The following is a 25,761-nucleotide window of genomic DNA, read 5'->3' on the forward strand; positions in this document are numbered from 1 at the left end:
ATAAACGAAACAGAGCTAAGCACAGGAAAAATCCTAGCGGACAACCTGGTTCAGTCTGCTTTCCGACAGACACTGGAGACAAATTCACCTTTCAGCAGGACGATAACCTAAAACACAAGGACAAATAGTTTCTTACCAAGACAACATTGCATGTTCCTGAGTGGCGTAGTTACATTTTTTACTTAAATTGGCTTGAAAATCTATGGCAAGACTTGAAAATGGCTGTCTAGCAATGATCAACAACCAACTTGACAGAGCTTGAAGACTAAAGTGCAAATATTGTACAACCCAGGTGTGCAAAGCGCTTAGAGACTTAGAGACCCAGAAAGACTCACAGCTGTAATCGCTGCTAAATGTGACTGTAAGATTTATTGACCCAGGTGAGTGAATACTTATGTAAATGAGATATTTCTGTATTTCATTTTCAATAAATGTGAACATGTTTCTAAAAACATATTTTCACTTTGTCATTATGGGGTATTGGGTGAGAAAAATAATCTATCATGGTACTTTTTATTTTTATTTTTACATAATATCACATAACATATATATTTTTATATACACATTTGAATTTATTGGATTTTTAAAAACATTTAGAGTCATAGTGCTCAGACATGTCCGGTACATATGATTACAGAACTATTACAGATGAATAACTGATACAGATTAAATCCACCCCTCAGCTCATCCCACCTATCTCCATAGACCACCCTCTCTTGATTCCGTTGTGCCATATATCTTTCAACTGGGCTGTGATTCTGAACCTTTCTAGTTGCATATTATCAACAGATTGCGATATTAAAATGTATATTTTTGCTAAGAATATTATTTTGTTGTTAATTGATTGGCTGTGGCTATCCAGATTGCCCAACAGTGCTATTTGTAGGGTTCATTTTAGAACAAGAGCTAGGAATAAATAGAGGCTAGGAAACACTGTCACCACCGATAAATCCACTATAATTGAGAATTTCAATAAGCATTTTTCTACGGCTGGCCATGCGTTCCACCTGGCTACCCCTAACCGGTCAACAGCCCTGCATTCCCCACAGCAACTCGCCCAAGCCTCCCCATTTCTCCTTCACCCAAATCCAGATAGCTGATGTTCTTAAAGAACTGCAAATCCTGGACCCCTACAAATCAGACGGGCTAGACAATCTGGACCATCTCTTTTTAAAATGATCTGCCGAAATTGTTGCAACCCCTATTACTAGCCTGTTCAATCTCTCTTTCGTATCGTCTGAGATTCCCAAAGATTGGAAAACTGCCGCGGTCATCCCCTCTTCAAATGGGGAGACACTCTAGACCCAAATTGTTGCAGACCTATATCTATCCTACCCTGCCTTTCTAAGGTCTTCGAAAGCCAAGTCAACAAACAGATTACCAACCATTTCGAATCCCAGCGTACCTTCTCCGCTATGCAATCTGGTTTCAGAGCTGGTCATGGGTGCACCTCAGCCACGCTCAAGGTCCCTAAACGATATCATAACCGCCATCGACAAGAGGCATTACTGTGCAGTCATATTCATCGACCTGGCCAAGGCTTTCGACTCTGTCAATCACCACATTCTTATTGGCAGACTCAACAGCCTTGGTTTCTCAAATGATTGCCTCACCTGGTTCACCAACTACTTCTCTGATTGATTTCATTGTGTCAAATCGGAGGGCCTGTTGTCCGGACCTCTTGCAGTCTCTATGGGGGTGCCACAGGGTTCAATTCTTGAGCCGACTCTCTTCTCTGTATACATCAATGATGTAGCTCTCGCTGCTGGTGATTCTCTGATCCACCTCTACGCACACGACACCATTCTGTATACTTCTAGCCCTTCTTTGGACACTGTGTTAACTAATCTCCAGACGAGCTTCAAAGCCATACAACTCTCCTTCCGTGGCCTCCAACTGCTCTTGAATGCAAGTAAAACTAAATGCATGCTCTTCAACCGATCACTGCCCGCACCTGCCCGCCCGTCCACCATCACTACTCTGGACGGTTCTGACTTAGAATATGTGGACAACTACAAATACCTAGGTGTCTGGCTAGACTGTAAACTCTCCTTCCAGACTCACATTAAGCATCTCCAATCCAAAATTAAATCTAAAATCGGCTTCCTAATTCGCAAACAAAGCATCCTTCACTCATGCTGCCAAACATACCCTCGTAAAACTGACCATCCTACCGATCTTCGACTTCGGCGATGTCATCTACAAAATAGCCTCCAACACTCTACTCAGCAAATTGGATGCAGTCTATCACAGTGCCATCCGTTTTGTCACCAAAGCCCCATATATTACCCACCACTGCGACCTGTACGCTCTCGTTGGCTGGCCATCGCTTCATACTCGTCGCCAAACCCACTGGCTCAGGTCATCTCAAAGTCTCTGCTAGGTTTTGCCCTGCCTTATCTCAGCTCACTGGTCACCATAGCAGCACCCACCGTAGCACGCGCTCCAGCAGGTATATCTCACTGGTCACCCATAAAGCCAATTCCTTCTTTGGCCGCCTTTCCTTCCAGTTCTCTGCTGCCAATGACTGGAACAAACTGCAAAAATCACTGAAGCTGGAGACCCATATCTCCCTCACTAGCTTTAAGCACCAGCTGTCAGAGCAGCTCACAGATCACTGCACCTGTACATAGCCCATCTGTAAACAGCCCATCCAACTACCTCATCCCCATACTGTATTTATTTATTTATCTTGCTCCTTTGCACCCCAGTATCTCTACTTGCACATTCATCTTCTGCACATCTACCATTCCAGTGTCTAATTGCTATATTGTAATTACTTCGCCACCATTGCCTATTTATTTCCTTACCTCCCTTATCTTACCTCATTTGCACTCACTGTATATAGATTTTAATTTTTTCTACTGTATTATTGACTGTATGTTTGTATATTCCATGTTCATCTCTGTGTTGTTGTATGTGTCGAACTGCTGTGGTTTATCTTGGCTAGGTCGCAGTTGTAAATGGGAACTTGTTCTCAACTAGCTTACATGGTTAAATAAAGGTGAAATATTATTATATATATTTTTTAATGACTTTTGTTATGACACTCCTGAACCTGTGACCAGAAACCAGCTGCAAGAGGGCAATACCAAAAAGTAGATGATCCATCTCTTCACAGAAAATTCTGCATAGCTGACATGGTTGTATGCCCCATATACTGTATATATAACATTTTGTTGTTAGCAAGAATTTTATAAAATAATTTTAATTTAGAAACTCTATTTGTTGAATCAAGTGCCATGGGATTGGAACATCAAAGATGTCTTCTCAGCATTTTTGTAACCTGTTTGATGTAGCTGTCCTCAAATGGAACTGTTTAAAAAAAAAAAAATCTGAAAATGTTGATGTTATTAAAAAACTAATAATCATCTAATTTTGATCTTTAATATAGGGCAGACAAACAAGTTCCTTACCTTCTCCACCTTCCACTTGCCTTCTCCATTTCTGCGCTAATGCTACAATCAATTGGTTATAACTTTGTATTGAGCAAACATTCCCATATATTTTAGATAGCTGCATGTGTGACGTAACACCACCATTCATATTCATTATATAATTAATAAAAATAATGAATACATTTTTTAAAATGTTTTTTTAATTAATTTGTGTTTTTGAGTTTAACCATAATTGTTTTTTATTTTCTTGAGGCTGAAATGTAAATTGTAATCGTTTGTATGGCTTGGTTGAGAAAGGGCGATGCTTTGAACTAGGTAAAAATTTTAATTAACTGAAAATGAGAGGTTGTAATCTGCATGAAGGTAAAAAAGCGATTTTGTAATGAAGGATGAGCCTGTCTTAAAAGTCTACTGGAAAACCATTTTGGGCTTAAGTATAACTTTTGTATGAGTGACGCTTTTAGTGAGAGGTTCAATGCTTTAATATTTAATAATTTCAGCCACCAAACTCATATTCATTATATAAATAGTCATGTTTAATTTTGTCTGGCTTACCATTCCAAATACATTTTAATAATTTTTTCTCATATAATTTAAGAAACGAGTCATCTGGAGTAATCAGGGCCAGATAAGTAAACTGTGATATGACTGATGAGTTAATCAGTGTGATTTTTCCATAAATAGACAGGTATTTACCTCTCCATGGTTGCAAGATCTTGTTTATTTTGGCAAACTTTCTATTGAAATTAGTCTTGGTAAGTTATTTTTATATCTTTAGGGATATGAATATTAAGTATGTCTACTTCACCGTCACACCGTTTTATAACTACAGGGTAATGTCATAATGAAGTTTTAGTCCATAGAGGCTAGAGAAATGATCTAGATCGTCAATGAGACTACACAGTTATCCAGAACTTATGAAAAACTTGTCATCGGCATACGTTGGCACTTTTGTTTTTAGGCCGTGGATTTCCTAACCCTTGATCTTATTCTTGATCTGATCTTAAGAGAGAGCATTTCGATGGCCATAACAAATACATTTGGAGATAATGGACATCCTTGTTTATCCTATAGAATCATAAGTGCAAACCCTTCAGGCACGCTAGAGCAAACCCTTCAGGCACGCTAGAGCAAACCCTTCAGGCACGCTAGAGCAAACCCTTCAGGCACGCTAGAGCAAACCCTTCAGGCACGCTAGAGCAAACCCTTCAGGCACGCTAGAGCAAACCCTTCAGGCACGCTAGAGCAAACTTCAGGCACGCTAGAGCAAACGCTTAAAGTATTTGTGACGTTTCAAATAGTATCTGAACCCAGTTCTGAGGTTAGTTAGTACAGAGGTATGCAGATGGAGTCTCTGCAGTGCTTTTTAGGAGAAGGACAACAACAGTTAATGAACCAACAGTAAGGCTGTAGTTCTTCAGTGGAAAATATTCCAGCAGGTTGTGATGATTCACACGTAGAGACAGGAACCTGTGGAATATTCATGACGTACGCTTTTCACTTCCTTTCATTTGATTTATCCACAAAGGATGTGTTTGTTTGAAGTGTTTCATTTCTCTCTGCAGTCTTATGCCGGGTCAAACGAGGATTCCTTCAGTCTATATCAACGTAATTGGAGTGTGCTGTGCGTGTGTGTGTGCTTGCATGTGTGTTCCTATTTGCTTTTCTGTGTAATGTCCACACCAGATAGTGGTGTTTCCCTGCTCCCTCCAGCAATCCTGATGTCTTGCCAAGAAAGGGAGTTGAGCCTTCAAAGAAAATCAAAGTGTTGTTGGGTTGCATCAGGTTTCCAGCTCTATAAACACAGTCACGACACCGGGCAATGGGATTCTGGTTCAACTAACTTTATACATTGTAGAATGTACAAGGCTATGGACTTCTGACCCCGAACATCAATCTACAGTGACAGTGTCCCATTATTCATAATAACATACTGTATACTGTACCGTACCAGCGTGCTACTTAGAGTTGACTCATGCTAGTATGAAATCTATAACGTGGATATTGGAACCCCCACATTGAATATGTTGACTCTCACCTCAAAGACTTCCCTGGCTGAAGGTATGATGGCATACTTACCAGTACTAGTGTGCTCATTGTGCTAGGTAGCGTACACTTAAGCCCTACTTAGTCCAAGGACCACTCACCATATGGAAGGAATACATATAATGGATACTGGTGTTGACTCCCACATTAGAGAATTCCCTTTCTGACAGTATGATGAAATATGACAGTAGCCATATGTTCCATGTCCCCCCCCCCCCAGGACTGACACAGGAGACTGAACAGACTGCCATGCTGCTGATTTCAGCAATGTGGTATAATTATTCACACTCTAATGACATCTTACTGGACACCTGTCATCCTCCATCCTCTCAATTCAATTCAAGGGGCTTTATTGGCATGGGGAACATATGTTAACATTGCCAAAGCAAGTGAGGTAGATAATATACAAAAGTGAAATAAACAATAAAAATGAACAGTAAACATTACACTCACAGAAGTTCCAAAAGAATAAAGACATTACAAATGTCATATTATGTCTATATACACTGTTGTAACAATGTGCAAATGGTTAAAGTACAAAAGGGAAAATAAATAAACATAAATATGGGTTGTATTTACAATGGTGTTTGTTCTGACTGGTTGCCCTTTTCTTGTGGCAACAGGTCACAAATCTTGCTGCTGTGATGGCACACTGTGGTATTTCACCCAATATGGGTGAATATGGGAGTTTATCAAAATCGGGTTTGTTTTCGAATTCTTTGTGGATCTATGTAATCTGAGGGAAATATGTGTCTTTAATATGGTCATACATTTGGCAGGAGGTTAGGAAGTGCAGCTCAGTTTCCACCTAATTTTGTAGGCAGTGTGCACATAGCCTGTCTTCTCTTGAGAGCCAGGTCTGCCTACGGCGGACTTTCTCAATAGCAAGGCTATGCTCACTGAGTCTGTACATAGTCAAAGCTTTCCTTAAGTTTGGTCAGTCACAGTGGTCAGGTAGTCTGCCACTGTGTACTCTCTGTTTAGGGCCAACTAGCATTCTAGTTTGCTCTGTTTTTTCGTTAATTCTTTCCAATGTGTCAAGTAATTATCTTGTTGTTTTCTCATGATTTGGCTGGGTCTAATTGTGTTGCTGTCCTGGGGTTCTGTGGGGTCTCTTTGTGTTTGTGAACAGAGCCCCAGGACCACCTTGCTTAGGGGACTGTTATCCAGGTTCATCTCTCTGTAGGTGATGGCTTTGTTATGGAAGGTTTGGGAATCGCTACCTTTTAGATGGTTGAAGAATTTAAAGGCTCTTTTCTGGATTTTGATTATTAGCGTGTATCGGCCTAATTCTGCTCTGCATGCATTATTTGGTGTTTTACGTTGTACACTGAGGATATTTTTGCAGAATTCTGCATGCAGAGTCTCAATTTGGTGTTTGTCCCATTTTGTGAATTCTTGGTTGGTGAGCGGACCCCAGACCTCACAACCATAAAGGGCAATGGGTTCTATAACTGATTCAAGTATTTTTAGCCAGATCCTAATTGGTATGTCGAATTTTATGTCCCTTTTGATTGCGTAGAAGGCCCTTCTTGCCTTGTCTCTCTGATCGTTCACAGCTTTGTGGAAGTTACCTGTGGCGCTGATGTTTAGGCCAAAGTATGTATAGTTTTTTGTGTGCTGTAGGTGGACGGTGTCAAGATGGATTTTTTTTAATTTGTGGTCCTGGCGACTGGACCTTTTTTGGAACACCATCTCTCTCCTCTCTTTGTAGTAAGCAGCCATATTGGGAGTCTCTCTCTGTCCCTCTCTCCTCTCTTTGTAGTAAGCAGCCATATTGGGAGTCTCTCTCTGTCCCTCTCTCCCTCTCTCCATTCAATTCAAAAGGCTTTATTGGCATGGGAAACATATGTTTACATTGTGCAAGTGAAATAGATAATAAACAATCAGATATAAACAGTTTTAACAAAAGTTTTAAAAGAATATAGACTTTTCAAATGTTATATTATTGGCTATGGACAATGTACCAATGTGCAAATAGTTGGAAGTATGAAAAGGAAAATAAATAAACAGATAAATGTTTATATCTCTTTCTTTCTTTCTTTCTTTCTTTCTTTCTTTCTTTCTTTCTTTCTTTCTTTCTTTCTTTCTTTCTTTCTTTCTTTCTTTCTTTCTTTCTGTCTGTCTGTCTGTCTGTCTGTCTGTCTGTCTGTCTGTCTGTCTGTCTGTCTGTCTGTCTGTCTGTCTGTCTGTCTGTCTGTCTGTCTGTAATGAGATTTTAATGCATAATGTGGTTTTAGCGTTATTGCCGACAAAGGCTTTAGTGAGAAAGTGATAACCTGCAGGCAGCTTCCTTATTGCAGAAGAGAGATTGCGACAATGTGTCGGAGGACCTTAAAAGGTCTAATTGTGTGACTGAGGATATGTCCTGCAGGCTTCTATTAACTGACTGCAGTCTCACTCTGCCTGCCTGGGACTCCGTGTCTCTGTCTGTCTGTTTCTGTCTATTGCTGTTTCTCTATCTCTGCCTGCCTGGGACTCTGTGGCTCTGTCTCTCTGTTTCTGTCTGTCTGTCTCTCTCTGTGTCTATCACTGTTTCTCTATCTCTGTCTGTCTGTCTCTGTCTATCACTGTCTGTCTGTCTGTCTGTCTGTCTGTCTGTCTGTCTGTCTGTCTGTCTCTGTCTAACTCTGTGTCTCTCTCTGTCGATCTCCGTCTGTCTCTCTCTCTCTGTCTATCACTGTCTGTCTCTCTCTTTCTGTCTCTCTCTTTCTGTCTATCTCTGTCTGTCTGTCTGTCTGTCTGTCTGTCTGTCTGTCTGTCTGTCTGTCTGTCTGTCTGTCTGTCTGTCTGTCTGTCTGTCTGTCTGTCTGTCTGTCACTGTCTATCACTGTCTATCACTGTCTGTCTGTCTGTCTCTCTCTGTTTCTGTCTGTCTGTCTGTCTGTCTATCACTGTCTGTCTGTCTCTATCTGTATGTCTGTCTGTCTCTGTCTGTCTGCCTCTGTCTATCACTGTCTGTCTGTCTCTCTCTGTCTGTCTGCCTCTGTCTGCCTCTGTCTGTCGCTGTCTGTCTCTGTCAAATCAAATCAAATTTATTTATATAGCCCTTCTTACATCAGCTGATATCTCAAAGTGCTGTACAGAAACCCAGCCTAAAACCCCAAACAGCAAGCAATGCAGGTGTAGAAACACGGTGGCTAGGAAAAACTCCCTAGAAAGGCCAAAACCTAGGAAGAAACCTAGAGAGGAACCAGGCTATGAGGGGTGGCCAGTCCTCTTCTGGCTGTGCCGGGTGGAGATTATAACAGAACATGGCCAAGATGTTCAAATGTTCATAAATGACCAGCATGGTCAAATAATAATAATCACAGTAGTTGTCGAGGGTGCAGCAGGTCAGCACCTCAGGAGTAAATGTCAGTTGGCTTTTCATAGCCGATCATTAAGAGTATCTCTACTGCTCCTGCTGTCTCTAGAGAGTTGTAAACAGCAGGTCTGGGACAGGTAGCACGTCCGGTGAACAGGTCAGGGTTCCATAGCCGCAGGCAGAACAGTTGAAACTGGAGCAGCAGCACGGCCAGGTGGACTGGGGACAGCAAGGAGTCATCATGCCAGGTAGTCCTGAGGCATGGTCCTAGGGCTCAGGCCCCCGAGAGAGAGAAATAAAGAGAGAATTAGAGAGAGCATACTTAAATTCACACAGGACACCAGATAAGACAGGAGAAGTACTCCAGATATCACAAACTGACCCTAGCCCCCCGACACATAAACTACTGCAGCATAAATACTGGAAGCTGAGACAGGAGGGGTCAGGAGACACTGTGGCCCCATCCGATGATACCCCCGGACAGGGCCAAACAGGAAGGATATAACCCCACCCACTTTGCCAAAGCACAGCCCCCACACCACTAGAGGGATATCTTCAACCACCAACTTACCATCCTGAGACAAGGCCGAGTATAGCCCACAAAGATCTCCGCCACGGCACAACCCAAGGGGGGGCGCCAACCCAGACAGGAAGATCACGTCAGTGACTCAACCCACTCAAGTGACGCACCCCTCCTAGGGACGGCATGAAAGAGCACCAGTAAGCCAGTGACTCAGCCCCTGTAATAGGGTTAGAGGCAGAGAATCCCAGTGGAGAGAGGGGAACCGGCCAGGCAGAGACAGCAAGGGCGGTTCGTTGCTCCAGAGCCTTTCCGTTCACCTTCACACTCCTGGGCCAGACTACACTCAATCATATGACCCACTGAAGAGATGAGTCTTCAGTAAAGACTTAAAAGTTGAGACCGAGTCTGCGTCTCTCACATGGGTAGGCAGACCATTCCATAAAAATGGAGCTCTATAGGAGAATGCCCTGCCTCCAGCTGTTTGCTTAGACATTCTAGGGACAATTAGGAGTCCTGCGTCTTGTGACCATAGCGTACGTGTAGGTATGTACGGCATTACCAAATCGGAAAGATAGGTAGGAGCATGCCCATGTAATGCTTTGTAGGTTAGCAGTAAAACCTTGAAATCAGCCCTTGCCTTAACAGGAAGCCAGTGTAGGGAGGCTAGCACTGGAGTAATATGATAATTTTTGGGTTCTAGTCAGGATTCTAGCAGCCGTATTTAGCACTAACTGAAGTTTATTTAGTGCTTTATCCGGGTAGCCGGAAAGTAGAGCATTGCAGTAGTCTAACCTAGAAGTAACAAAAGCATGGATTAATTTTTCTGCATAATTTTTTAACAGAAAGTTTCAAATTTTTGCAATGTTACGTAGATGGAAAAAAGCTGTCCTTGAAATAGTCTTGATATGTTCGTCAAAAGAGAGATCAGGGTCCAGAGTAACGCCGAGGTCCTTCACAGTTTTATTTGAGATGACTTTACAACCATCAAGATTAATTGTCAGATTCAACAGAAGATCTCTTTGTTTCTTGGGACCTAGAACAAGCATCTTTGTTTTGTCCGAGTTTAAAAGTAGAAAGTTTGCAGCCATCCACTTCCTTATGTCTGAAACACAGGCTTCTTGCGAGGGCAATTTTGGGGCTTCACCATGTTTCATTGAAATGTACAGCTGTGTGTCATCCGCATAGCAGTGAAAGTTAAGATTATGTTTTCGAATGACATCCCCAAGAGGTAAAATATATAGTGAAAACAATAGTGGTCCTAAAACGGAACCTTGAGGAACACCGAAATGTACAGTTGATTTGTCAGAGGACAAACCATTCACAGAGACAAACTGATATCTTTCCGACAGATAAGATCTAAACCAGGCCAGAACTTGTCCGTGTAGACCAATTTGGGTTTCCAATCTCTCCAAAAGAATGTGGTGATCGATGGTATCAAAGGCAGCACTAAGGTCTAGGAGCACGAGGACAGATGCAGAGCCTCGGTCTGTCTGTCTCTGTCTGTCTCTTTCTGCCCCTGTCTGCCCCAGTCTGCATCTGTCTGTTTCCTTCTGTCTCTGTCTGTCTCTGTATGTCTCTGTCTCATTCTCAATTCAATTCAAAGGGCTTTATTGACATAGGAAACATGTGTTTATATTGCCAAAGCAAGAGAAATATGTCATTAACAAAAGTAAACTAAACAATAAAAGTAAACATTACACTCACAAAAGTTCCAAAGGAATAGAGATATTTCAAATGTCATATTATGGCTATATAGAAGTGTTGTAACGATGTGAAAATAGTTAAAGTACATTTGGTTGGGTCTAACTGTCAGTCACAGTGGTCAGGTATTCTGCCACTGTGTACTCTCTGTTTAGGTCCAACTAGCATTCTAGTTTGCTCTGTTTTTTCGTTGAATTCTTTCCAATGTGTCAAGTAATTATCTTGTTGTTTTCTCATGATTTGGTTGGGTCTAATTGTGTTGCTGTCCTGGGGTTCTGTGGGGTCTGTTTGTGTTTGTGAACAGAGCCCCAGGACTGCCTTGCTTAGGGGACTGTTATCCAGGTTCATCTCTCTGTAGGTGGTAACTTTGTTATGGAAGGTTTGGGAATCGCTTCCTTTTAGGTGGTTGTAGAATTTAACAGCTCTTTTCTGGATTTTGATAATTAGCGGGTATCGGCCTAATTCTGCTCTGCATGCATTATTTGGTGTTTTACGTTGTACACAGAGGATATTTTTGCAGAATTCTGCATGCAGAGTCTCAATTTGGTGTTTGTCCCATTTTGTGAATTCTTGGTTGGTGAGTGGACCCCAGACCTCACAACCATAAAGGGCAATGGGTTCTATGACTGATTCAAGTATTTTTAGCCAGATCCTAATTGGTATGTCGAATTTTATGTTCATTTTGATGGCGTAGAAGGCCCTTCTTGCCTTGTCTCTCAGATTGTTCACAGCTTTGTGGAAGTTACCTGTGGCGCTGATGTTTAGGCCAAGGTATGTATTGTTTTTTGTGTGCTGTAGGTGGACGGTGTCAAGATGGAATTTGTATTTGTGGTCCTGGCAACTGGACCTTTTTTGGAACACCATCATTTTTTGTCTTACTGAGATTTACTGTCAGGGCCCAGGTCTAACAGAATCTGTGCAGAATATCTAAGTGCTGCTGTAGGCCCTCCTTGGTTGGGGACAGAAGCACCAGATCATCAGCAAACAGTAGACATTTGACTTCAGATTCTAGTAGGGTGAGGCCGGCTGCTGCAGACTGTTCTAGTGCCCTCGCCAATTCGTTGACATATGTGTTGAAGAGGGTGGTGCTCAAGCTGCATCCCTGTTTCACCCCATGGCCCTGTGGAAAGAAATGTATGTGTTTTTTGCCAATTTTAACCGCACATTTGTTGTTTGTGTATATGGATTTTATAATGTTGTAGGTTTTTACACAACTTTTCATCAATTTGTATAGCAGACCTTCATGCCAAATTGAGTCAAAAGCTTTTTTGAAATCAACAAAGTATGAGAATACTTTGCCTTTGTTCTAGTTTGTTCGTGAATTAGTGTGTTTAGGGTGAAAACGTGGTCTGTCGTATGGTAATTTGGTAAAAAAAACGATTTGGCATTTGCTCAGTACATTGTTTTCACTGAGGAAATGTTCGAGTCTCCTGTTAATGATAATGCAGAGGATTTTCCCAAGGTTGCTGTTGACGCATATCCCACGGAAGTTATTGGGGTCAAATTTGTCTCCACTTTTGTGGATTGGGGTGATCAGTCCTTGGTTCCAAATATTGGGTAAGATGCCAGAGCTAAGGATGATGTTAAAGAGTTTAAGAGCTGATTCTAAGATGTGTAATTGATCATGTATATGTTTTTGCTGTTTGTTCTTTGTTCTTTGTTATAGAGCTAAAGGGATTGGAGAAGTGGTTTATTCACACATCTCCGTTTTGGATAGATAACTCTCCGTGTTGTTGTTTGTTTAGTGTGTTCTAATTTTCCCAGAAGTGGTTAGATTGTATGGATTCTTCAATTACATTGAGCTGATTTCTGAAGTGCTGTTCCTTCTTTTTCCCATAGTGTATTTCTGTATCATTTAAGTGATTCGCCATAGTGAAGGTGTACTGTAGGCTCAGGTTTTCTGGGTCTCTATGTTTTTGTTTGGATAGGTTTCTCAATTTCTTTGTTAGGTTTTTGCATTCTTCATCAAACAATTTGTCATTGTTGTTAACTTTCTTATGTTGTCTGCTTGAAATTTTTAGATTTGATAGGGAAGCTTTAGGTTAAATATACTGTTTAGGTTTTCTACTGACAAGTTTACACCTTCACTATTACAGTGGAACATTTTGTCCAGGAAGTTGTCTAAAAGGGATTGAATTTGTTGTTGCCTAATTGTTATTTGGTAGGTTTCTACACTACTTTTCTTCCATCTATAGCGTTTCTTAATTTTATGCAGTTCCTTTGGCTTTCATGCCTCATGATTGAGTATGTCTCCGTTCAAGTAGACTGTGATTTTGCTGTGATCTGATAGGGGTATCAGTGGGCTGACTGAACGCTCTGAGAGACTCTGGGTTGAGGTCAGTGATAAAGTAGTCTACAGTACTACTGCCAAGGGATGAGCTGTAGTTGTACCTACCGTAAGAGTCTCCTCAAAGCCTACCATTGACTATGCACAGACCCAGCGTGTGACAGAATTGCAGGAGTTGTGACCTGTTTTTGTTGGTTGTTTTGTCATAGTTGTATCTAGGGGGGCATATGGGGGGTTGAATGTTGTCACCTCCAGGTAGGTGTTTGTCCCCTTGTTCCCCTGTGTGCTGAGGGTGACGTTCACCACAGACTAGGACTATGCCCCCAGGCCTGGAAATGGTTGATCTCCACCTCTAGGATGGAGAAGCTGTCATCGTTAAAGTATGGGGATTCTATTGGGGGGATATAGGTAGCACACATGAGGAGATCATTTCCTTATTAATTTCTAGCCAGATGTAAAATGTTTCTGTTCTAACTCATTTAATAGAGTGGATTAGTTCTGATCTATAACTAGTTAGCATACCCCTTGAGTCTCTTCCATGTTTCAGACCTGGTAGTGTGGTGGATGGGACTACCAGCTCTCTGTAACCTAGTGGGCAACCAGTGGGTCCGTCTCCGCTATACCATGTTTCAGACCTGGTAGTGTGGTGGATGGGACTACCAGCTCTCTGTAACCTAGTGGGCAACCAGTGGGTCCGTCTCCGCTATACCATGTTTCAGACCTGGTAGTGTGGTGGATGGGACTACCAGCTCTCTGTAACCTAGAGGGCAACCAGTGGGTCCGTCTCCGCTATACCATGTTTCAGACCTGGTAGTGTGGTGGATGGGACTACCAGCTCTCTGTAACCTAGTGGGCAACCAGTGGGTCCGTCTCCGCTATACCATGTTTCAGACCTGGTAGTGTGGTGGATGGGACTACCAGCTCTCTGTAACCTAGTGGGCAACCAGTGGGTCCGTCTCCGCTATACCATGTTTCAGACCTGGTAGTGTGGTGGATGGGACTACCAGCTCTCTGTAACCTAGAGGGCAACCAGTGGGTCCGTCTCCGCTATACCACCCACCTGGTAGTGTGGTGGATGGGACTACCAGCTCTCTGTAACCTAGTGGGCAACCAGTGGGTCCGTCTCCGCTATACCATGTTTCTTGTAAGATGTCAACGTCTGTATTTCTGATTTCTTTGATGAAGTCCAGGTTCCTGCTCTTTAGGCCAAATGCAGATGACCTCTGACCTTGTATATTCCAGGATGAGATAGTAAATACTTTGTGTTCCATAGTGTCTAGTGTTGTTTTCCTGTGGCTCGGACCATTACGGTAGGTGTGAGCAGAGCATGTTGAGCATCTAATACATACCACTTAGGTCGCAGGATGGACCTTGAGCGGGTGTATCAGTGGGGGTTGAGCCGGTGTATTAGTGGGGGTTGGGCCGGTGTATTAGTGGGGGTTGGGCCGGTGTATCAGTGGGGGTTGTGCCGGTGTATTAGTGGGGGTTGGGCCAGTGTATCAGTGGGGGTTGGGCCGGTGTATTAGTAGGGGTTGGGCCGGTGGCTCTGCTCATGGCCTGGGCTTACAGTATGTGCGGTTGTCATGTTGAGGCCCTTGCTGCAGAGGCAGGGTACATGGGGGGGGGGGGGGCATAAGACTGATCTGGGGGGGCTTATATAGGGTGTGGCTAGGGTTTGTTTGGGGAGGCGTCGACTCTCTCTCAATTCAATTTAAATTAAATGAATTCCTCTCTCTCTCTCTCTCTCTCTCTCTCTCTCTCTCTCTCTCTCTCTCTCTCTCTCTCTCTCTCTCTCTCTCTCTCTCTCTCTCTCTCTCTCTCTCTCTCTCTCTCTCTCTCTCTCTCTCTCTCTCTCTGTACACTCCACTCTGTCTCTTTCGCTCTGTCTCTGTTTCTCTCTCTCTCTATCTCACACTCAGGCTTCAGGGAGAATGATGATATGACGTCTCAGGATATTTGACATGTCTGAAGTTATTTGAGTTTGCCGTTTTCAAAGTAAAAAACGTCATCAACAGTTTTATAACTGTAGTTGTATAAGAAGTTGTATTATAAGAGCTTTTTAACGTTTGGACCTACCCATTCAAGAGTTTTTCTTATTTTTTACTGTTTTTACTATTTTCTACATTGTAGAATGTGGTAACCAAAAAGTGTTAAACAAGTCAAAATATGTTTTATATTTTAGATTCTTCAAAGTAGCCACCCTTTGCCTTGATGACAGCTTTGCACACTCTTGGCATTCTCTCAACCAACTTCACCTGGAATGCTTTTCCAACAGTCTTGAAGGAGTTCCCACATATGCTAAGCACTTGTTGGCTGTTTATCCTTCACTCTGCGGTCCATCTCATCCCAAACCATCTCAATTGGGTTGAGGTCGGGTGATTGTGGAGGCCAGGTCATCTGATGCAGCACTCCATCACTATCCTTATTGGTCAAATATCCCTTACACAACCTGGAGGTGTGTTTTGGGTCATTGTCCTGTTCAAAAACAAATGATAGTCCCACTAAGCGCAAATCAGATGGGATGGCGTATCACTGCAGAATGCTGTGGTAGCCATGTTGGTTAAGTTTGCCTTGAATTCTAAATAAATCACTGACAGTGTCACCAGCAAAGCACCATCACACCTCCTCCTCCATGCTTCACGGTGGGAACCATAAATGCGGAGATCATCTGTTCACCTACTCTGCGTCTCACAAAGACATGGCGGTTGGAACCAAAACCTCACATTTGGATTCATCAGACCAAAGGACAGATTTACACTGGTCTAATGTCCATTGGCCCAAGCAAGTCTCTTCTTCTTATTGGTGTATTTTAGTTGTGGTTTCTTTGCAGCAATTTGACCATGAAGGCCTGATTCACGCAGTCTCCTCTGAACAGTTGATGTTGAGATGTGTCTTTTACTTGAACTCTGTGTGTATAATCGAAAAATAAAGCTTTATAACTGTAGTTTATAACTGTTTAATTACAGACTAACTGTTTCTCTGTGCGTAAGAGCTTTAGAATGATATAATATCAGTTTATAACTGTTTAATAAGAGTCATTTTGTATTTCTGTGTGTCTCAGAGTGAAGCAGAAGAAGTCCAAGCCTCAGCACCTGAAGATCAACAGTAGTATGGGGAGCTGTGAGAACCTGCCTACCCAGCGTTCACCCCTACACTCCTCCGACCATCGCTCCCTCCGTTCCTTTTTCTTCCCCACCTTCATGCCCTCCACTCCCCCCGTCTACTCCGACGCAAGTAAGTACCCTTTTTATAACACTAAGACTTATAGTACTCGTTAGTCTAGGAGTGTTCAATTTGATCTGCAAATGGCCGATGTGGGTGCAGGGAGTAACTCACCTGATTCAACTAATACAATCTTGATTGAAGATTGTCATTGCTTGGCTAGTTGAATCAGGGTTGTTATCTAGTGTGCAGTGGTTTAAAGTACTTAAGTAAAAATACTTGAAAGTACTACTTAAGTCGTTTTTTGGGGTATCTGTACTCCTAACTTGACTATGTATATTTTTAACTACTTTTACTTTTACTTCACTACAGTCCTAAAGAAAATTATATACTTTTAACTCCATACATTTTCCCTGACACCCAAAAGTACTCTTTACATTTTGAATGCTTAGCAGGACAGGAAAATGAACAAATTCACACACTTATCAAAAGAACATCCTTGGTCATCCCTACAGCCCCTGATCTGGCAGACTCACTAAACACATGCTTCGTTTGTAAATTATGTCTGAGTGTTGGAGTGTTTCCCTAGCTATCTGTAAAATTAAAATAAACAGGAAAATGATGCCTTCTGATTTGCTTAATATAATGAATTTGAAATTATTTATACTTTTACTTTTACTTTTGATACTTAAGAATATATTAGCGATTACATTTACTTTTGATACTTAAGTATATTTCAAACCAAATACTTTTAGAGTTTTACTCAAGTAGTATTTTACTGGGTGACTTTCACTTTTTCTTGAGTAATTTTCTATTAAGGTATCTTTACTTTTACTCAAGTATGACAATTGGGTACTTTCTCCACCACTGCTAGTGTGTTACATGATTGTCCACTGTCTGTTTACAGGTCTTTCTCTAGTCATTTCTTTATGGGAGTACCACGTTTCAGGAGAAGACCCAGATGCAGACAGTGTTGAAGTCACAAGAGTGTATTACTAGAACAGGGGGCAGGCAAAACGACAGGTCAAGGGCAGGCAGAGGTCAGTAATCCAGATCAGAGTCCATAAGGTACAGAACGACAGGCAGTCTCGGGGGCAGGGCAGGCAGAGGTCAATAATCCAGGTTGGTTTGACAAGGTACAGAACGGCAGGCAGGCTCAGTGTCAGGGCAGGCAGAATGGTCAAAACTGGGAAAACTAGAAAACAGGAACTAGAAAGAGACAGGAGCAAGGGAACAAACGCTGGTAGGCTTGACAAACAAAACAAACTGGCAACAGACAAACAGAGAACACAGGTATAAATACAGTGGGGATAATGGGGAAGATGGGCGACACCTGGAGGGGGGTGGAGACAAGCAAGCACAAAGACAGGTGAAACAGATCAGGGAGTTTAGGGAGTTTAGAGTCCTAGCCATACTTAAACACATAACAAGCATAACAATCGGTCCTGAACGAGAGAGCGAGACGGGGACGATGTGAGGAGACTGAGAATGACGGAAGGAGGCAGGGACAGGGATGTCAGGGAATGAAATATGGCCTTCGATAGGGGATCTGAATGGGTCTAGACTCTGACTAATAGTCCTTAATTCATTGTTTGGGGTTTTAGGCTGGGTTTCTGTATAGCACTTTGTGACATCGGCTGATGTAAAAAAGGCTTTATAAATACATTTGATTGATTGATTGATTGTCAGGTATTACCATGAACGTCTGGATTCACTTGTGGACTCAAGATGGTATACGAGAAGCAGCAGGAAGTACACAGACTCCTACATAGGCTATACATACACAAAACAAAGATAATGCATTATGGTTATCGCTCAAGATGAGGCGTCTACTTCAATTAATCTCCTGCAACATAAAATGGGATGAATGACGTGTCTGTTTGTGTTTTTTTTGTAGGGAGTGAAAGAGGGAGAGAAAAGGGGAAGAGAGAGAGAGTCAGACAAACAGAGAGAGTTTAGGATAGAGAGAGAAAGAATGAGAGAGCAGGAGAGAGAGAGTCAGACAGACGGACAGAGAGAGAGAGTTTAGGATAGAGAGAGAAAGAACGAGAGAGCAGGAGAGAGAGAGAGAGAGTCAGACAGATGGACAGACAGAGTTTAGGATAGAGAGAGATAGAATGAGAGAGCAGGAGAGAGAGAGTCAGACAGACGGACAGAGAGAGAGAGTTTAGGATAGAGAGAGAAAGAACGAGAGAGCAGGAGAGAGAGAGAGAGAGTCAGACAGATGGACAGACAGAGTTTAGGATAGAGAGAGATAGAATGAGAGCGCAGGAGAGAGAGAGTCAGACAGACGGACAGATAGAGAGAGTTTAGGATAGAGAGAGAAAGAACGAGAGAGCAGGAGAGAGAGAGAGAGAGTCAGACAGACGGACAGAGAGAGAGAGTTTAGGATAGAGAGAGAAAGAACGAGAGAGCAGGAGAGAGAGAGAGAGAGTCAGACAGATGGACAGACAGAGTTTAGGATAGAGAGAGATAGAATGAGAGCGCAGGAGAGAGAGAGAGTCAGACAGACGGACAGAGAGAAAGAGTTTAGGATAGAGAGAGAAAGAACGAGAGAGCAGGAGAGAGAGAGAGAGAGTCAGACAGACGGACAGAGAGAGAGAGTTTAGGATAGAGAGAGAAAGAATGAGAGCAGGAGAGAGAGAGAGTCAGACAGACGGACAGAGAGAGAGTTTAGGATAGAGAGAGAAAGAATGAGAGAGCAGGAGAGAGAGAGAGTCAGACAGATGGACAGACAGAGTTTAGGATAGAGAGAGATAGAACGGAGAGCGCAGGAGAAAGGGAGAGTCAGACAGACGGACAGACAGAGAGTTTAGGATAGCGAGAGATAGAACGTGACAGTGATGATAATTCTCCCTGCTGCATGATGGAATATGATAAACTTCTTGTGATGTCATGTTTAATACGACACCAGTTGCTCAAAGTCAAGTGCTCCTGGTAATCCAATATCTCCCTCAGTAATTACTGTCTTTGTAATTGAAATGTTATTTAGATGTCACGTAAGTACAAATAAGTATAATTACTGTCTCTTGTTCTTTATGTCAGCGTTAGGGGCTCGAGCCTCTAGATATTCAGGACTATAAACTAAGTGTGTTTAATTCCAGTGTTTGAGGACCACTGATGGTTCAGCTTTTTCTTGCCGTCAGTGACTGACTAGACTACTGATGTGTCTATTCTCTGTCCAGTGAGACTAATTGACCAAGTGATTACCAGGGATAAGATAGAATGAAAGAGGTTGACTTTAACCACAGATCTAGAATCAAATAACCTTACCTACAGTTCTACCAGTAACCATTAGTCATTTGGACAAAATATCTGACCCAGAACCAGAGGTTAAGGTCAAAGTCCACCCACTAGAACAACCGACATGGCCCTCCACCCACTAGAACAACCAACATGGTCTGGCCCTCCACCCACTCCAGAACAACCAACATGGCCTGGCCCTCCACCCACTAGAACAACCAACATGGTCTGGCCCTCCACCCACTAGAACAACCGACATGGCCTGGCCCTCCACCCACTAGAACAACCAACATGGTCTGGCCCTCCACCCACTAGAACAACAGACATGGCCTGGCCCTCCACCCACTAGAACAACAGACATGGCCTGGCCCTCCACCCACTAGAACAACCGACATGGCCTGGCCCTCCACCCACTAGAACAACCAACATGGTCTGGCCCTCCACCCACTAGAACAACCGACATGGCCTGGCCCTCCACCCACTAGAACAACCGACATGGCCTGGCCCTCCACCCACTAGAACAACCAACATGGCCTGGCCCTCCACCCACTAGAACAACCGACATGGTCTGGCCCTCCACCCACTAGAACAACCAACATGGCCTGGCCTTCCACCCACTAGAACAACCGACATGGCCTGGCCCTCCACCCACTAGAACAACAGACATGGTCTGGCCCTCCACCCACTAGAACAACCGACATGGCCTGGCCCTCCACCCACTAGAACAACCAACATGGCCTGGCCCTCCACCCACTAGAACAACCGACATGGCCCGGCCCTCCACCCACTAGAACAACCAACATGGCCCTCCACCCACTAGAACAACCGACATGGCCTGGCCCTCCACCCACTAGAACAACCGACATGGTCTGGCCCTCCACCCACTAGAACAACCAACATGGCCTGGCCCTCCACCCACTAGAACAACCAACATGGCCTGGCCCTCCACCCACTAGAACAACCAACATGGCCTGGCCCTCCACCACTAGAACAACCGACATGGTCTGGCCCTCCACCCACTAGAACAACCAACATGGCCTGGCCCTCCACCCACTCCAGAACAACCAACATGGCCTGGCCCTCCACCCACTAGAACAACCAACATGGCCTGGCCCTCCACCCACTAGAACAACCAACATGGCCTGGCCCTCCACCCACTAGAACAACCGACATGGTCTGGCCCTCCACCCACTAGAACAACCAACATGGCCTGGCCCTCCACCCACTAGAACAACCAACATGGCCTGGCCCTCCACCCACTAGAACAACCGACATGGCCTGGCCCTCCACCCACTAGAACAACCGACATGGCCTGGCCCTCCACCCACTAGAACAACAGACATGGTCTGGCCCTCCACCCACTAGAACAACAGACATGGTCTGGCCCTCCACCCACTAGAACAACCAACATGGCCTGGCCCTCCACCCACTAGAACAACCGACATGGCCTGGCCCTCCACCCACTAGAACAACCGACATGGCCTGGCCCTCCACCCACTAGAACAACCGACATGGCCTGGCCCTCCACCCACTAGAACAACCGACATGGCCTGGCCCTCCACCCACTAGAACAACCGACATGGTCTGGCCCTCCACCCACTAGAACAACCAACATGGCCTGGCCCTCCACCCACTAGAACAACCGACATGGCCTGGCCCTCCACCCACTAGAACAACCGACATGGCCCGGCCCTCCACCCACTAGAACAACCGACATGGCCTGGCCCTCCACCCACTCCAGAACAACAGACATGGCCTGGCCCTCCACCCACTCCAGAACAATCAACATGTCTTGGCCCTCCACCCACTCCAGAACAACTGACATGTCTTGGCCCTCCACCCACTCCAGAACAACCAACATGGCCTGGCCCTCCACCCACTCCAGAACAACCAACATGGCCTGGCCCTCCACCCACTCCAGAACAACCAACATGGCTAGGCCCTCAAGCACTACAATATAGAGGACTATCCCGGGTACAGGCAGTGAGAAACCTCCAGTCTGGCTCATTATCTTACTGTGGCTCTGACAAAGACATTAGAGATGAAGACAATTGCCTATCTAAGGCAGTTATTCATAGTAAGTGGCGGCATCCCTAATGCTTTTATCTGTCTGCTTAGTGCGGCTCATAGCAGCACAGAGCCACGGAGCAGGCCTGGCGGGTGTCGTCAGTCTGTTAATGGGTCTGCTTGGGGTCCGGAAGGAAAGATAGATATCCAGAATGCTGCCGCAGTTTTATTGAGCACGCTGTGCCGTAAAGTATCTGCTTGGGATCTGCTCAGCACAGCTCATCAAAGCCCCTTCTGGGACTACAAGAACCAAGCTACTGGCTCTGATATCTGTATCAAGGAGCAAGGACCCCATGAGGGTAGCTGGCCAATAGGCCTGATCAGATTGAGTCAGAACGGAGGCTGAATTGATGCTGTCCTTGCCTTTATTCATAATACAAAATTAAACAAATAATGATGTTATATATCACATCTTTTTACAGTGGCAGTTGAAATCGGTTGCATGTCATACGGTTTTGCACTGCATCGGAATGTAATAGATTTCAGTATTCTTATTTTTTATTTTTTTATTTGATCCCCTTTTCTCCCCAATTTTCATGGTATCCAATCGCTAGTAATTACTATCTTGTCTCATCGCTACAACTGCCGTACGGGCTCAGGAGAGACGAAGGTCGAAAGCCACGCGTCCTCCGAAGCACAACCCAACCAAGCCGCACTGCTTCTTAACACAGCGCGCCTCCAACCCGGAAGCCAACCGCACCAATGTGTCGGAGGAAACACCGTGCACCCGGCCCCCTTGGTTAGCGCGCACTGCGCCCGGCCCGCCACAGGAGTCGCTGGAGCGCGATGAGACAAGGATATCCCTACCGGCCAAACCCTCCCTAACCCGGACGACGCTAGGCCATTTGTGCGTCGTCCCACAGACCTCCCGGTCGCGGCCGGCTGCGACAGAGCCTGGGCGCGAACCCAGAGACTCTGGTGGCAATGCAGTGCCCTAGACCACTGCGCCACCCGGGAGGCCTTGATTTCAGTATTCTTAAACATTTTTGCCTTGATACAAAAATTAGAACCATGTTTCAGGGCGGCTGTATTTTGTGTCTCGTCATGAAGCTTAGAGATTTGAGGTTTATTTTAGTTTGCCTGATTGAAGTGGTGCCTGCAGGGAGACAGGTTTTGTGTGTCTAGTTGGGAGGCTGCTCCTAGCACACCAACACCTGCTAGGCCTAGAGAGCCTGCTGCCAGGTAATCACAGACACCACCAGGTTAATATCACCCTAAAGAGCCTGCTGACAGGTAAACACAGACACCTCAAGGCTCATTTTAACACTGCTGCCAAGTAAACACATACACCACCAGGCTCATTTTACCACCGCTACCAGCTAAACACAGACACCACCAAGCTCATTTTACCACCTCTGCCAGCTAAACACAGACACCACCAGGCTCATTTTACCACTGCTGCCAGGTAAACACAGACACCACTAGGCTCATTTTACCACCGCTTCCAGCTAAACACACCAGGCTCATTTTACCACCACTTCCAGCTAAACACAGACACCACCAGGCTCATTTTTCCACCGCTTCCAGCTAAACACACCAGGCTCATTTTACCACCGCTTCCAGCTAAACACAGACACCACTAGGCTCATTTTACCACCGCTACCAGCTAAACACACCAGGCTCATTTTACCACCGCTTCCAGCTAAACACAGACACCACCAGGCTCATTTTTCCACCGCTTCCAGCTAAACACAGACACCACCAGGATCATTTTACCACCTCTGCCAGGTAAACAAAACACTGCCTTTATAATTTGACCACCACTTCTAATGAACAATTCTGCTCCCCACATAAACAGTATAATGACTAGGACAGACATTCACTGCCTGAGGTAGTTCTGGTCCCAGATCTGTTTGTGTTGTTTTATGTCATACTCTATTCCAGAGCAATTACAGTTTAGTGACTTGCTCAAGGGCACATTGACAGATGTCTCACCTTGTCGGCTCAGGGATTCAAACCAGCGACCTTTCGGTTATTGGCCCAACGCTTTTAACCACTAGGCTACCTGCCATATGAGTTGGGAAGACAGCACAAACAGATCTGGGACCAGGTCTGAGGGGCTTTGGCCCATTTGTAGAAGATAATATGTATTTTCTAACATGTTGTTTTTAATGACCATCACCATGATGTGTACAACAGGAATTCTAGGCCACTTGGTGATAGGTGAGAAGAGGGAGGGATGTTCTCCTCGTCAAAGATGACATCAAAACAATATTCTGTAGAAAGGTCATACCCACGCGTTGAATGGTTGTCATGGAAACAGTGCTGGCAACAAGGCTCTTTGTCTCGAGTCGAACGGAGGAGTTTGTTTCACACCGTGGAAATTACAGTTACATTTCACCACCGCTCTTTGCCAACTTCTGCTACTTAGAATACACATGGGGTAGTTTTATTAAAGAAAAATAGATTCATATCATTATTCAAACTTGTTATTGTGTTTCATATCATTCAGCCCTGTCTTTTGACTCTTTTTCCATTTCAGTTGGTTTCCACACATAAAGATACCATAGCCTGCTGTAGGTGCCTGTGATCAGAAAGGCAGACATGTTTTTTCTACTTTATGGTGTAATATCCTCCATGTCTATGTATCCTCTCTCTCTCCCTGTTGTTTGGCTGTTTGTCATCTCATTAGATTATGACATGAGTGGGGAGCGGGGTGGGGGGGTGGAGGGGTAAGGAGGCTGTGAGTCTATCCAAATTAAAGAGAAAGAATGGGGGACACTGTTGTCTGGCGCCTTTGGGTTACTCTGACATCCGTCTGTGTGTGTGTGTGTGTGTGTGTGTCTGTGTGCATGTGTGTGTGTGCGTGTGTGTGTGTGTGTGCACGTGTTTGTTGGCTTGAGTGGCACACATGTGCAAAGACTCATCAAGTCAGGCCCAGAGATGTCAACACCATGCGATGTTGCGGTTACAAGGCTGTTAGTGTAAATAGACTAAACAATAAGCAGATGATGTCACTTCCCATTCTCTATCAGATTATCAGGCTGACTGAGTGTAATTTAGCGACGTATTGGACTGTGAACCAGAGACACAGAGTTACAGGCTCCTGGAGGGGGAGGTGTAGGGATGGTGTGTTTGTGTGTGCAACAGGAACTAGGAAATGCAGTGTTTCTGGACCTACGTTAATCAGTCCTATCATTAATCATTGATATCCACTTCAGTGGCCTGCTGTCACACAGTAAACCCTTAATTCATCAGGTTATTACTGGGTTACTGGTACAAGCTCAGATTTTTTTTTATACTGTTCTTATTCTATACATTCAGTATCATAGCATTATTTAAATATTCCCCATGTCATGTTAATTAGGCTCCAACATGGCTGTTATAGAATGTTGTAGTGTCATGTTAATGAGGCTCCAACATGGCTGCTATAGAATGTTGTAGTGTCATGTTAATGAGGTGCCAACATGGCTGCTATAGAATGTTGTATTGTCATGTTAATGAGCTCCAACATGGCTGCTATAGAATGTTGTAGTGTCATGTTAATGAGCTCCAACATGGCTGCTATAGAATGTTGTAGTGTCATGTTAATGAGGCTCCAACATGGCTGTTATAGAATGTTGTAGTGTCATGTTAATGGAGCTCCAACATGGCTGCTATAGAATGTTGTAGTGTCATGTTAATGAGCTCCAACATGGCTGCTATAGAACGTTGTAGTGTCATGTTAATGAGGCTCCAACATGGCTGCTATAGAATGTTGTAGTGTCATGTTAATGGGGCTCCAACATGGCTGCTATAGAATGTTGTAGTGTCATGTTAATGGAGCTCCAACATGACTGTTATAGAATGTTGTAGTGTCATGTTAATGAGGCTCCAACATGGCTGCTATAGAATGTTGTAGTGTCATGTTAATGAGGCTCCAACATGGCTGTTATAGAATGTTGTAGTGTCATGTTAATGGAGCTCCAACATGGCTGTTATAGAATGTTGTAGTGTCATGTTAATGGAGCTCCAACATGACTGTTATAGAATGTTGTAGTGTCATGTTAATGGAGCTCCAACATGGCTGTTATAGAATGTTGTAGTG

At 44.1% G+C, this 25,761-nt stretch overlaps 1 protein-coding gene across 3 annotated transcripts in view; it reads left to right on the plus strand.

Moving 5' to 3' along the window:
- LOC139545024 (kinase suppressor of Ras 2-like) overlaps positions 1-25,761 on the plus strand; it is a 131,265-nt gene that overhangs the window by 55,859 nt on the left and 49,645 nt on the right. For all 3 annotated transcript variants that reach the window (XM_071352351.1, XM_071352349.1, XM_071352350.1), the window contains exon 6: positions 16,324-16,496. In XM_071352351.1, the coding sequence (XP_071208452.1) occupies positions 16,324-16,496 (173 nt within the window). The remainder of the gene's footprint in view (positions 1-16,323; positions 16,497-25,761) is intronic.

Source organism: Salvelinus alpinus, chromosome 19 (genome assembly GCF_045679555.1).
Source record: "Salvelinus alpinus chromosome 19, SLU_Salpinus.1, whole genome shotgun sequence".
Lineage (NCBI taxonomy): Eukaryota > Metazoa > Chordata > Actinopteri > Salmoniformes > Salmonidae > Salvelinus > Salvelinus alpinus.